This window comes from Globicephala melas, chromosome 19 (assembly GCF_963455315.2).
Source record: "Globicephala melas chromosome 19, mGloMel1.2, whole genome shotgun sequence".
Taxonomy (NCBI): Eukaryota; Metazoa; Chordata; class Mammalia; order Artiodactyla; family Delphinidae; genus Globicephala; species Globicephala melas.
In genome coordinates, this window is record NC_083332.1 from 27320113 (window position 1) to 27334715 (window position 14603).

Below are 14603 nucleotides of genomic sequence, written 5' to 3' on the forward strand. Positions count from 1 at the left end.
CATACAGTGTGCCTACACTTCTCTGTCCCAAATGGTAGGTGCCCAGCAAATAGTTAAGAGTATGTAACTGAGGGAATGAAAAGTAAATACCTTTTATGTCTACAGACTCTGATTCTGTTTCAGGTTCTTTTCCATCATGTTTCTCATCTCTGGAGCCAAAACTAGGGTGAGAAATAAGGAGAGATCTGTGTCCACTCGTGAGCCATGGGTGATAATAGAGGCGTGATTGGAACTCTGATTGTACCAGTTTCTTCATCTCTCTCAGCAGGGCTCTCCTTAAGGGCTTCCACCACTGCTGCATCCTAAATGTGCTCAGGATCCTGGAGACAAAATGAAATTCCTCTGAAAATGAAATGAAAGAACTTCTCCAGGCCAGAAATCATGAGGGAAGGCACCCAATCTTTTGCACCCAAGGCCGAAGAGTTTTACCTTGAATTTCAACCCTCAGAGGTTGTGAATCAGTTTTGCATAGAGTCCTCTCTCCTCCATTAACTGTTCCCTTTTCACAGATCTCTCCATCTTCCAACAAGATGACTTCGTCACGACACTCCAGGAACTGCAGAGGTATTAAAGCAATCTACAACGAGCTCCTGCCTTGGAAGAGAGAGAAGAGAGCCGTGCCAGACTCCCGTTCAGCAGCGTCCCAGGCTCATCTGGGCCAGGGGTTCTCAACCTTGGCACCACTGACATTGAGGGCCATATAATTCTTGGTTGGGGGGTGGGGTGGGGTGGGGACTGACCTGTGCATTGTGGGATATTTAGCAGCCTCCCTGGCTTCTACCCACCAGATGTCAGGAGCACCTCCTCCCCCAGGTGTGACAAGCAAAAGCGTTTCCAGACATTGCCCAGTGCCGGCTAGGAGGCAAAACGGCCCCCAGTTGAGAAGCACTGATTTAGTGCCCATGGGTCTCATGAGTATAAAAGAGACCTTTGGTTGCCACCGTGAAGCATACTGAGCCTTCCTTTGTTATTGCTTCCTATGTGAGCTGCTGTGCTGAGAAATCTCATCATGGAGACTTGGGAGTATGAAATTGACAAAGTCCCTGCAGCCAAGGTTTGGTGGAGAGGGGAAATATGACCTCAGAGATGGCTTCCCTCTGTTGTAACATTACAAGCCCACCTCATCATCCTCATCTAGGCTACAGGTGATGTAGCCTACCGTGCAGTCTCCGGCCTCCAGGCCACACGACCTGGCCTGAGGAGTTTACACCAGCTTTATCTGTACAATAAAAATATAGCCGCATTTCATGATAGCATCCTACATTTTGCCCAAAGCACTTCTGTTTTTCTAATTTGAGTTCCCTTCATTTCCATAACACGCCTGAAATCAAAGAGTTGCTAAGAGGAGTTTCCTTTCATTTTGGAATGAGACCAAGCTCTCCCCATAGGATCAGCCCATCTAGGGGCAGGAAGACCCTCTTAGAGGTGGACACGATGCTGTGAGATCTAAGATGGTTCGGCCAAAACATGGCCTTGAAATACAGGTCTTTCCCCTGTGCTTTGGGGTTCGTCCAAGGTCAAATCTACCTTTGATGCTCTTGATTGAAACCCTGAAAGAAGTAGCTGCATTCGGTCATTGTGCATCTGATTGGGTTTGCGGGGAAGAGGGTGGTGCCCCAAAGGCCAAATGACAGCAGTTTCGCTTGGCTTTGGACAGCTCCAGCCTTTCTGCGTCCTTTGTACTAACTGCCCTGTCCACTTTCCCAGACAGCCCAAGGAGGGACAGTCTGGCTTTTAATGTCCAGTTGAGACACTTTCCGACAGAGCCATTTTCCTGAAAATCACCTCTCACCTTTGCACAGCATCTTCTAACTTTCAAAGGCCGATCTCGTCTCCTATCTCTCAGTCTCCCACAACCCAGTGAAGAAAGCAGGCAGCATTATTATCAGCCCATTTCTCAGATGTGGAAACTGAGGCACAGATGTAAGGACACACATTCCAGCCCCTGAAGTTCCTGGGGCAGCCCCTCTGGCCAGCAAGCTCCCAGTTCTCTCCAGTGAGACTAGGTGTGATCTGAGCAGCTTTGTTCTGCAAACTCACGAAATCTGGCCCTGGGTTGGATTTCAGTGGCAGGCCAGCGGCCTCATTTCATTTGTTTCCTCAAGTAATAGAAAGGCAATCGTCCAGCCTGAGCACCGGGAAGCATACAGATTGCCTGCGGGCCCCAGAGTAAAAGCAGCCCGAGAAGTGTTCTGGAAAAGCCCACAGGCTCCAGGTCCGGGCTCTGAGCGCCTCCTCCCCAACAATTGATGGCCAGACTGAGACTCCAGTGCCATCTGGTGGCTGCCTGTATTTTTCAACACACAAAAAGTAAGATGAAATGACCTTGGTGAGAAATAGAGTCTCTGAGGCCTCCTGGGTTCTTGCCTGAGTTCATACCGCTGGTGAGTGAGGGTCAGAGACTGGGCCAGGGCCAAGGTCACATTCTCCCCCCTTGAGGACTCCTGCAAAGACAGCTCTGACCCACATCCGTCAGGTGCCAGGAGTCTCCCTGTGCACCCCCAGGACTCCAGGAGGACAGCCCTCCCTGCTACACATGGTCTCCAGGGACTGGACCCTTGCACTGCAGAACTGTGGTCACCATATTTAGCACCCTAGATGGGCGAGAGCCCGTTCCCAGTCACCTCATGGGGTCCCAGAAGAAATCCAACCTTCTCCTCACCCTGGTCCCTGCCCAGCAGAGGAACGAGGAGGTCTTGTCTGCACCAGCCCAGCTGGATGCTTCCTGGAGGTGACAGATGCCACTCAGAGGAAACCTGAGCAATCCCCCCACACAAAATTCAGATGCTTGGAGCTTATTCTGAGGTCTCTAGCTCTCAGCAAACAGAGGCAGAGGCTGGGGGCAAAGCCACAGGTATAGGAAGGCCTGGTTTTCCTAGGTCTTGAAGAAACTTTTTCCTCTTTGGCCAGCCCTTCTGGCCACTGACAGAGGAGGCTAAAGATGCTGGCTACAGCATCCTGTAGCCATGGCAACTTCATTTGCTGCCAGCTCTCATCCCAGCTTGACTTACCTTTGCAAAGGCTGAGAGTCCTGCCTCTTACCCCTAGTTTAACGTTTCCCCACAGGTGACAGGAGAGTCAGAAGACAGGACTTCTGCTGCCTCTGTTCCAATTGACCTCTCATTACAGGCCAGTCCTGTGGGCTCTCTTCTCCTGCAGGGGACGCACACGCATGTGCGTGCACACGCATGTGCACGCACACGTACACACACACACAGAGCACATCTCTGGGGAGTCACTGTAGGACAGGGGTCACCTGGCTTATCTCAGGGTAGAGAGGGGTCCTGGATTCCCACCAGGCATCCAGAACCCTTTACATGGGGCTGACACTGTAAGAACTGTCCCCACCCTGCCAAATTCCCAAGCTCATTCAGGGGATTCAGTCAGTCCCTTTCCTGGGCAATATTCATGTTCCTAAGCCTGAGAGCGTGGCTCTGGGCAGGGAGAAGCTTCTTGCCTTAGTTGTGAAGTCCTGGTCTCCAGCCTTTTTCCCCTGGGGAGTGATGCCAGGGGTATCTGGGCCTCTCATCAAGGGATCTGTCATCCCCTGCCACCTCAGGCCTGCCCAGCCCTTGCGGGAGGAAAGGTTGGTCTAAATGTTCCTACCCGACTTCCCATCTCCCCACCGTCAGTGGTCCAGAGCTGGAGAAGATGCCCCATGTCCACCCCATAGGTAGGGGTCAGTGGTCCAGAGCTGGAGAATCTCCCTCTGATGGAGGAAAGGTCTTGGCCCCACTGAGCCCAAAGGTAGGGCAATGGAAGCCATGCACAGAGAGGAGCAGGCAGGGCCAGGTGCGAGCCAGGATGGCCGGGGACGGTCACGGTGTCTCCTGTGCACCTCTCCCCTTCCCTGACCTGGTCCAGGTGAGGACAACAGGTTTAGGCAGAGGAAGAGACTCTGTGAGCATCAAGTACCGCACCCGTTTCATGACCTCATGGGTCCTGCTGGTCCCAGTCACCTGCAGCTGGTGGGTCACCAGGACGACGGTCTTCCCCCTGAGCACCTTCTCAATGCACTCCTCAAAGATGTGCTTCCCGACATGGGCGTCCATGGTCGACAGCAGGTCATCCAGCAGGTAGATCTCATGGTTCAAGTAGACGGCTCAGGCCAGGCTGATCCTCTGCCTCTGCCCCCCAGAGAGGTTGAGGCCCTGCTCCCCGATCTGCAGACAAGGGCAATGCTACTTACTTACTGTCCACCACCAGACTCCATTCCCCACCCTGCAGTCCTTGGGGACCAGGAACTTCCTGAAGCTTCTCTAGATTCTTCTGCAGACTGCTCATCACCCCTTTACAGGAACCCCCTGGCCACACCAGTTACCCTGGAAAGCTCCACTTCTGCAGGAAGCCTGGTGGGCAGTGGCAAACAGGGAAAATTCCTTCCAGTGTTGAGTGAGGGGCACCTGGCTCACAACAGTCCCATCCCAGTGCAGTCCTGTAGGGAGGGGCTCCATCTTGACCACTAACACCAAAGGGCATTGTTGAGCAGGAAGCTCTGGGCAAGTGGACAAGTGAACAGGAAGGAAAACTGTCTGGGAGAAGAGGGACAAGGGGTCTCTCTTTGTTTACCTGTGGATCAACTCCCCGCCCCCACTAGGCAAGTCTAAGCTCCAGGAAGATAACAGACATGTCAGCCTTTTTCGTCATTACATCCCTAAGGCCTGGCACCACACCACACAAAGTGAGCCTCCAGGAGTTCAGCCAGTTGTTGTGCTGAGCACTGGGGCTGGACACATGAAGTGGGACCAGAAAATTCCCCTGTCTACTGGGAACTAGCATCTTAGCGGTGTGGGGGGGGGCGGGGGCGGTTGCTAGTTATACACATAATAATGGCACAAAGAAGAATTTAACAAGTGCCAACTGAGAAGCATAAACTAAGTACTTTGGGGCAAATTACTTTAGACTCTGGGTCTGGGGAAAGTCTTCCTCAAGGGTATGGATTTGGGGTGGGAACTTGAAGGGTGGCAACTGGCAGAAGCAGAGGTCTAGAGCCTGGAAGGCGAGCGCACACCTAGGCAGGCAGGTAGGGGTGGGTGGAAGCAAACGCTGGCAGGAAGGCCAGGGCTGCAGTGGCTGTGACGGCCATTTCTTTGATGCAGGTACACGGAGGTACCAGCAGAGAATGACAATGTGCTCTGAACTGGGCTTTCTTCAGGATGCCTCATTCTTTGGGCTCCTGGGCAGAGTGGGAAGACTGTGCAGAGGGTACACTGGGATGGGAAGACAGAAGGTGGCCCGGTGACTCCCCTGGGTCACCTGAGTTGGCAGGCTCAGCCCAGGACCCAGCCAGCCCTTTAAACAAAACCCTGGGGGGCAATGGTTGGAGATGATCCTTATACTCCTGGGCGGGCAGGGCCAGTGAGGCAGGAAGGGGCCCTTGGGCCTCCAGCCACAATGCTGTACCCATGACCTCTGTCTTAGGATGACAGAGCTGGCCCAGGAGGTGAGGAAGCACCTTTCACCAGAAACCTTCCCTGAGATGACAGGCAAATTGGAAGTGACCCCAAGAGTGACCAGGCTGAGCCCAGCACAAGTGGAGTTGGTGTCACATCCATTGTGGTATCTCCCAAGAAAGGAGCCAGGTGGAGAACGCAGAACGGTAGAACCTGACTTTCCCCACATTTCCTGGGATCTTTCTGTCCTCTGGGGCACACGGATATGAAGGAGCTGGTGCCTGCAGAGCTTCAGCCCATAGGACCTGGCGGTTGAGCTGCCATGAGCCGTTGTGGGGCTGAGCTCTGGGTTTGACTCACCTCAGTCAGGTCTTCGTAAGGTGGGGTGCTCAGGTCCACCTGAAGGGCACAGACACGAACCGTGTGCTGATACCTGTGGGTGGAAAGCTAGAAGTCAGCACGGTGAGAAAGACCCCACGTCCATGCAGCCCTAGGTTGCTCCAAAGGTGCGCTGGTGCCATGGGCAGGCGAGGAGGTGGCTGATTGCTTGGTCTTTGATGTCCAAGGGCAGCTTCCCCTTGACCTCTGCCCCGCTTACCTGATGCAGAGTTGACTTGGGAGGGCCCCTCTGCTCACAGGCTTCCCACCATTCGAGAAAGATGAAATCAGTGCACATGAAACAGCTGAAGGGAAAATTGCTCGTGGGAGTCAGAGCAGGGAGTCACCAATGAGGGCTGAGGTCGCTGGAGGAGGCCTCCCAGAGGCCGCAAGACCACTAGTAGACGAGGAGAAGCGTGTGGGCGGTGCCAGCTTAGAGTGAGCAGGCAGGTCACAGGTAGCTACCCAGCAGGTGACGCACTACGTCCTGGCAGCTCTTGACGCCCTGAGCATTGTGCCCATGTGTCAACTTCAGGGCTGGTGTGCCTGGTGGTTAAGCCAGCAGCTTTGGAATCAGAACAACCTGGGCTTGAATCCATCTGGGTAACCTTGAACAAATGACTGTACCTCCCTGATCCTCACTCTCTACTCTACACAATAGGCTACTAACTCTCATTGGGTTGTGAGAAGTGGGAACACATATCAAGCCAAGAGCATGCTGTCGTGCGCAAGTTTTCCATCAGCGGTAGTTATAATGAATGTTATCACCTTGCCAATCTTTGACTGTGAGATTCAGACTGCTCAGCGCATCTTCATCTTCTTGCCAGCTCCACCCCCATCTTAAACTTCCTCCCACCCTCCTGCTTCCTGTGGTCCTGAGAGTCTCAATATCCACCCCAGGAGGAGAACCCCTGCTAGAGATGCCACATAGGAAGGCGCTCAGTCCATCCTTCAAGCCCAATTCAAGCGCCACCCTCTCTTCCCTCTTGTGATCTCCGCTGCCTCTGAACAGTCCACCACAGTCTCCTGCCCTTGGCACGTTCCTCCTTGGCCCATTATGCATCTCCTACAACCCTTTACAGACTTGAGCACCTCAAGGGCAAAGTTACACCTGAGCCACCCTGCTGGCCCACATGGTCCTGCATAGTCCTGTGTCTTGCAGGTATTTGGTAAATATTTGCTCTCTGGTGTCCTAATAATAAAAGACAGGAATCCCTCCCTCTAGTCTGCTTCTGGCGAAAGAGAAGCCATTCCAGGCGGGGCTGGGAGGAGGCACAGGCAAAGGCAGTCCAGGAGATGCTGAGCAGAGCAGTTCGGCTGGTGCCAAGGACTCCCTGACTGAGCCTCTTGATGACAGGATGTCGTGGCCAGGAAAAAGGAGGGGAAGTAACAGATCTCTTGCTGAGAACCCACATGCTGGCCGATGGCGTCAGTAAGGATAGAGTTTGTGGGTTCAGGCAATAAGATGTGAAAGTCCAGACCACAGTTAAAGAGCTGACAGCCAGATTTGTAAAACCAACTCCATTTGTCTTTCCTTCAGCATCGTGGCACTTGAGGGGGCTGTCAGGCAGTTCCAGTGGGAACAAATGATGCTGACCTGCAGTTCCTCTGACATTTAATAGCTTTGACCTTTGGCAGGTCAGCTCTCCTCTCTGGGCCTCAACCTCTTCATCTGTAAAATGGGGATATGATGCCAGGTCCTCCCTTAAATGGGTGATTATGGGGCTCTAACGAGAGAATGTACATGGCAGCACACCAAACTCGGCAAAGAACCTTAGGAAGCTATTTCCAGAGCTTAAATATAATGGTCCAAAGTGAATTCAAAAATTATGACTTAAACTTTGTTTTCATTCCATTAGGTCATTTTGGGGACATCAGCAGTGATATATCCTGAAAACTGGTGTCAATTAATAGTTTCAGGGCTGACTAATTGCATACCTGCTGCACTCAATTTCAAGGAAAGTTCTTGTTACTTGGCCTAAAGCAAACTTGCCAGATTCCTCTTCCTCCAGTCAGACACCATATGCACTGTTACAGAGAACCTCAGAACATATGCTACTCTGCACTGGGATTGAGTGGCGATTCCGTACGTTTCTGAGAGCGTGATCACAGGTCTGCAGAAGGCACCTCTCTTGAACTCTTGGATCAGGAAGAGAAAAAGGTCTGCAGAAGGCACCTCTCCAGAACTCTTGGATCAGGAAGAGAAAAAGCAACATCCATTTGGATCTGACAAATGTTTAATCAGAACTCGTTAAAGAAACCCAGTTAGCAATCATTACCAATGGCATCAGCATCTGTAGCAGATTATACCAAATACTAAAATGCCTCATGCTTTCAAAGTTAATATTACCTTTGGTGATCATACTTTTCTCCAAATAATATGTTTTCTCTCCCATTTCCCTGAAAGATCCATGCTTGCTGGGAAACGTAGGCCAGAGTCCCAGATTCCTTGTTGTAACTGCATCTGGAGCAACAACACCAGAGAACCTTCGTGAGCCAGGCCTCGCCACCTTCTCCTCGGCGGGGGTGGGGGTGGGGCCTGTTGCACGCTCGCCACCCACTTAATGTATGAGCATTAATTCGGAAGGTGCAAGAGGGTGACAAGCTGTCTTGCCACACACTGCAAAGCCCGGCTGTGCCGACCAAGGGTCTCAAAGTCAAACATCTGCGAGAGCCCAGGTGGGCATGTTCCAGAAGGGGCAGAGGTGAGCCCTGTGCTCTGGAGAGCACAGGCTGCAAGGCTGCTGCTAGCACATGTGCACCTTTGTGTAGCTAGGATGAGATGCTTTCTGAGCAGACCCATCACAAAGGCTCCCTCTTCCCCCAGGTGCACTGGCTAGACCCCACCCTCCTCAGCCAGGCCCCCAGGGAGAGGGCACAGCCTGCACTGCTGTGGATGGTGGCCCTGGCATGCCCCATCCTAAGGAAGCAACCTTGACTCCATTGCACAGTTGGTGCCAAGCAAGGATGCAAGCCTGCTGTGGCGAGTTTCTAATTTTTCAAGAGGAGTTGCAAAGTCTAGTTTCATGTAGAACTTCTGAACTTTCAAAACAATGAGGAATCCAATTAAGAAACATGCATGGGCTCCGGCCTGTGACCCTGAGTACCCACATTCATTTAAGATGGCCCTCCAGGGTGAGCCTCAGCAGATAACGGGAGAGGCTAGTGGTGGTGACAGCTTGTAGCTGTCAGGAAAGGGTGTATGAGGCAGGCCGTTGTGCTCAGGACTGGTGCTCATGGGCCAGCGGCAGTGTGTTGGGCACAGCCAAGGACGATAGCCAAGGTGGCCGAGGGATGTGACCCCATTCCTCCTCAGGAATGGTCTAAGGGATAGAGAACATTAGACTTGGAGAAGAGAGAATGATAATAACAATAACAACAACAACTATAATAATAATAAATGAAAATGAATAGGGTGTATGCCAGGCACTGTGTTAAGTACATATAAAATGCTAATCACTGTGGCTGGCGCTGGGAATTGTCCTGTAACTACTATTATATCAGTTATCTCATTTAGTCTTCATCACAACATCCTTAGCCCCATTTTACAGATGAGCCAACCAGGGCTCAGAGAGGTTAAGTGACTTATCCATGCTCATGAAACTGAGATAGCTGGTGAAACCATGCCGTCCAGAGCCCACTCATTTAACCCAGTGACCATGTGAGGGGCCTCCCAAGTGACCACGTGAGGGGCCTGATCCCACCACTGTCACATGGGAGATGGATTCTGTTTTCTCTGGGACATTCCACAGGAGCAGACCATAGGGTAGAAGTTAAAATGAGGCAAATTTCACTCCCATATACCTCAAATCTCTCTAAAGAGATAATGAGTTCCCCATCACTGGAGGCATCTGAGTAGAGGTTGACTCATCTCTTATAGGATTCAGTGGAAAGGACTCATGTTATTAGGTGGAGAATTGGGCTGGGTCACCTGTAATGCCCCTACCGACTCTAGGGTTATCAAAGGCACTCACGCTGAATCCCGGAGACTGAGGGACCGCCACAGCTCACCTAACTCAGCCCCTGCCTCCGCCTTCAAGCAGGGAAGGAGTTCTCACTCTTTCTACAAATGAGTCAGCTGAGGCCAGAATGAGTCACCCTGGTCTGGAGGGGCTCTTCTGAGCCTAGCATCCCCCTCTCTCTATGGCAGGCAAAGGCAAACCCAGGTGTCCAAACTTCCCTTTAGGAACACAGAGTGGAGAGAAAGAGAACTTAATTTCTTTCCCCAGAAAGTTTCTCATTCATTTGGAATGAGAAGCCTTGGCAACTGTGAACTATTCATTTACTGTGGATACAGTGAATGGCTTGGCCATTTCCCTGGGGTCAAGCAGCTAGAAGTAGCAGACAAAGGAGGAGAGTGCACCCGCCCTCCCTTGCTACCACGAGGTGTACTTTGGTTCACACATTCATTCAGCCCCTCCTCCATTGAGGAACAGCTGCTCAGGGCAGACGCTGGGGAAATGGAGATGGATCTAAAGTCACCGAGAGTCGCAGGTTCCTGGGATTTTCCCCGCCAAGCTGCCTGGCCGGCCTTTCTATTTGGCACAGGCCAAGCATGTCATGAGAAAACCATGGATTTAATGACCCATTGCTTCCTTTGACCAAGATGGAGCTCCAGGCAAGGAAGCTATCGCTGCTTAACTCATGTCCTCGGGAGGCAAACCGGGGACAGTGCGTGGAAGGCCCGGCCCCGCCTGCCATGGGCCTGGAACTGCCAAGTGCATTGACCTCCTGGGCATCACCGTTAACTATGAGCACAGAGTCCAGTGCGGCCGAGTCCAGGGCCCCACACGTGGCCGTCAGGGAGCCACTCCATCATCACAACACTCAGCACACAGCTTACCTGTCCTAGGAGAGCTGCAAGGAGGCAGCTCTTTCCACTTCCAACATTCCCACAGATGCCCAAGACCTTCCCCTACCAGAGAAACAGAAAAAAGACAGTCATTCTCTGAGTTCTTAGAGAGTCACCACCAAACTGCACTGGCCAGGCCAGGCAGGGACCAGTGGGACACTGCTGGCTCTGTGAGGTGGCAGTTGCAGCCTCACCCCCAACCCTGATACACGGCCTCATAGGAGGCAGAAGCCTCAGTCTTAATTAAGAGCCTCCTCTGCACACCCCAGCCCAGCACCCGGAGGGCTTCTAGAAATCATGTATAAGCACCGATGCAGAACAGCCTTGCGCTGCTCTGGGATACACAGGCCCTGAACAGGAGGGTGGTCCTGTGCCGACTCCAGGAAAGTAAATCTAATGGACATCAAAGGCTGCATAGCCCAGAGGGACAGTGACAGCCTGCAAGTACAGGAGGCCGGGTGCTGTTTAAAAGTCCTCTTAAAGCATCCTTCCTCCATCACAACTCAGTCTGAAATTACTGAGCAGTTAGGCTGTTCCAGCGTGTTGGCTTCATGGCCTTTTCTACAGCTGCAGATTTATCAATGCAGCTGACAAATCATTGCTAAAGCCTGCTTTGTGCCAGGTGCTGTTCTGAACACCAGCAATAGCACAATACAGCAGAGAACATCACAGTCAAAAGTTTGGGTCTGCCCGCACGGAGCTTATGTTTTAGTTGGGGAGACAGTAAACAAGATAAATAAGTAAAATATGGAGTATGTCAGATACATGCCGTGGGAGCAGATAAAGCAGCGAAGAGATGGGGGCGGGGAGCCTTACTGGACATGTGGACCTCTTAGCTTGAGCTCTCCCAGAAGGAGACCCCAAAGCAAGGAATTGAGTGAAGGTAGCTTGCTGGGGAGGTGCAGAAAACACCCGCTGGGGGGAGGGGGATGGTACAGGAGGAGGAAGGTGGCCCATCAAGGGAGTGCTCTTAGGTCAGCTCCCACAGGAGGCAAATGAAGCTCAATGCTGCTGGGAAACTCAAGGAATTGCGGAAACTGAGCATGGCTTTGTCCCCCCAGTGGCTGAGGGAGTCAGGTTAAATAGCCAACAGTCAGTGTTTGAGAGCTGCTCCCTCGGCTTACTGAGGGTGGTGGGGAGGGCCCTCAGGCACACAGATGCAGATCTGGCAGCTGGAAGATGGCCAGGCCACACGGATGGGTCACTGACAGTACCTGCTACAGGTGATGTCTGAGTAAGACCCGGAGGGGGCAAGGGAGTGAGCCGCGTAGTTATGGCGGTGGGGGGGGGGCACGGCTGGCAGAATAGGAATCCATGTGGAGACTCTGAGGTGAGACCACTCTTGTGTTCAAGCAGATATTGCAATGCAGCAGTTGGAACATCTAGAACATTCTCACTGAGACCTGCTCCCAGTGATGCCTCAGAGCAAAGATGCCCAGCACGGGGCCAAATGTGGCTTCTTTCCCACCTGAGCTAGACCAGAGGGCCCCTCGCCTGCCTGCTACCCCCAGCACAAGAGGGTTGTTGCCTGTCATCATTCAGCCCTTGGATAAGTCTTTACTGAACACCAGATACTGCACTAGGCACTGGCAATAAAGCAGTGATCAAGGTAGACGCAGTCCCTACCTTTACTGTCACTGGCGCTGCAGGTAAGTGAAGCGGATCCATTTTAATTCCACCAAAAGGACTACAAGGAACTAAGGCATTATGAAAACTTTGGGACAAAGAGACACAGGGATGGATCCAGCTTCCCTAGACACTTGGCTCTTAGTTGAGTCCTGTCCACTACTTGTGGCCAGATCTAAGCCTTCTAGATTCATCCTTGTCTTCAGCAGGAAATCCATGAGGCCTGCACCCCTGAGTTTCTGATTATTTGGAAAACATTATTGGAAACCTACTCTGTGCCAGGCTCTGGGCTCAGTGTAAGGCCACACGACTGTGAACAAGTTCACAGATACGTACCCTGACCTCAAGGAGGCTATGGTCTAATAGAATCTTAGAACTAAATTTGGAAAAACATAGATGCCTTGAGTTTAGGACATTTAAGGGCAGCACTTAAGCTGGACATGATTGTTAGAGGAAAAAGGCAACAGCAATAGCTCCCGTCCGTGGGGACTTAGCATTTGTGCGTGATGTGTCTTTCCATCCTCCCATCCACCTTGTGAAGTGGGTACTATTATTAAAATACCCATGGAGCAGGTAAAGAAACTGGCTTGAAGAAGTTAGGCAATATGCTTAAGGCCATGCAGCTGGCGAGTGGCTGGGACTGGAGCCCGGGTCCACCAGGCTAGAGAGGCATAGCCCTAATCCCCAAGATATTGTGTTGCACCCTTTGTCTTCACCTTATTTCACAAAATATTTGACCATGTCCTTGACGACAAGTCATGAGCCACCAACGTACTGAAAAGGAGGAAAGCGATTGAAGGGCTGAGGAGGCTTCTTTACAACACGAGAGCTGTTCACTGAGTCCTCTCTGGAGCAACGCTGAAGGCATGGTTGAAGTAATCTGGGTGCTGCACGTCAGAGGCGGGGAAGAGTGATGAGAAAGCAAGTGGGCTGCACACAGCAAGACTTCACTGAGAGCCAAGCTCAATTGCACTCAGCCAACCAAATATCATTTCCAATGAATATGTGCAGAGAGCCTTGTTAGCTACGAGGTATCACTCTACACCGGTTACTGAGCCTAGCGTCACATAATACATAAGAACCTCTCCCTCTATAGTGCTCACATGGGGAAAGGGTGAGTCAACAAGACGGGAGATTAAAATATTAGGCACAAGATTAATGCTGAGCCCTTTGCAGCAAAATCAACACTGCCATCGGGCTGTGGGCTGACGAGTACCCAGGGCAAGAAAACCACATGCAAGAGAAGATCAAACATTCCCCAAATGCAGAGCTGCTCTAAGGACTCCACCCCCGAATCCCGAGGGGAGGGAGGCAATCAGCAGAATCTGGCCGGCTTCTGTTCCTAGGCTGCTTGTGGCACTCATTTTGCTTTTTACAAGAGCAGTGTCGCTTGGTGGTTAAGAGCAGGTGGTGGCACCAGGCACCCTGGGTGTGAAGCCCTCTTCTGCCACTTTCGAGCTGTATGACTTGGACGAGTTATTTAACCTGCTGTGTCTCTGGTTCCTCAGTCATAAAGTGGGGCAGCTATACACCCACCTCGTAAGGTTTTGGGGTAGCTAAATGAGTTAATTAGGTGCCTCGTAAATAGAAATTGCTCATAACTGTCAGCAATTATAATCTATTATTGGACTTCAACGTGAATTTAAGAACAAATCTGAAAAGACTTAAGAAAGCTAGTCAGTTTGAGTCTAGCCACCTGAAATGGATTGTCCATTAAACACTGCAACTGGCTCTCAACTCCTGTGGAATTTGAAGATCGGCACTAATACAACCACTAAGACAACAGTATTCTCTCAGCTTGAAGAGATGTCTCCAGGCTTCATTTGCATAGCTTTAAAATTTGGGGAGAAATGGAGACATCCCACCATGACCTCCTGCTCAAACTGAATTATATTCAGCCTTGAGAAGGCCATGGTCCTGTGACACAGGGAAGAAGGATGGAGGTCACACCTTTGGAACACGTACCCATCTTTCTCACCACAAAGCTTATATTGTGCAGAACCGATTTGGGGTTGCCACGTTGCTCCTGGGCACTGGTGACTCCCTGACCCGATGGACTCAAACTGTATGCCTCTGGCCTCTGTTTCTTAAGAAGATGCTTCTTCTGATTCTGCACTTCTTTAGGTCACTTTTCCCCCTGGTTTCTTGCTCCCGTGTCAAGGTGGCATTTGCTAAAAGTAAGACTGTATCTGGCTCTTCTGGTTGGGTGATGTAAGATGGGGGACTTTTAGCTATGAGAATTTTCTAAGAGTAAAGAAACAAAATTAACTTGGCAGACGTCATCCATTTGCAAGAATCATCCCAGTATATCTTCTAATGACCCCAAATCATAATCTTGGGAATTCTACCTGGGA

General features: G+C 51.4%; 1 protein-coding gene across 1 annotated transcript in view; it reads right to left on the reverse strand.

Moving 5' to 3' along the window:
• Nucleotides 1–14603, reverse strand: part of LOC115840277 (ATP-binding cassette sub-family C member 12) — a 59328-nt gene that overhangs the window by 25431 nt on the left and 19294 nt on the right. The window contains 11 exon segments of the mRNA XM_060289007.1: nt 97–147; nt 245–320; nt 430–493; nt 495–556; nt 3960–4163; nt 5754–5826; nt 8122–8214; nt 8216–8235; nt 10615–10686; nt 14198–14376; nt 14379–14493. Of these exon segments, the coding sequence (XP_060144990.1) occupies nt 97–147; nt 245–320; nt 430–493; nt 495–556; nt 3960–4163; nt 5754–5826; nt 8122–8214; nt 8216–8235; nt 10615–10686; nt 14198–14376; nt 14379–14493 (1009 nt within the window).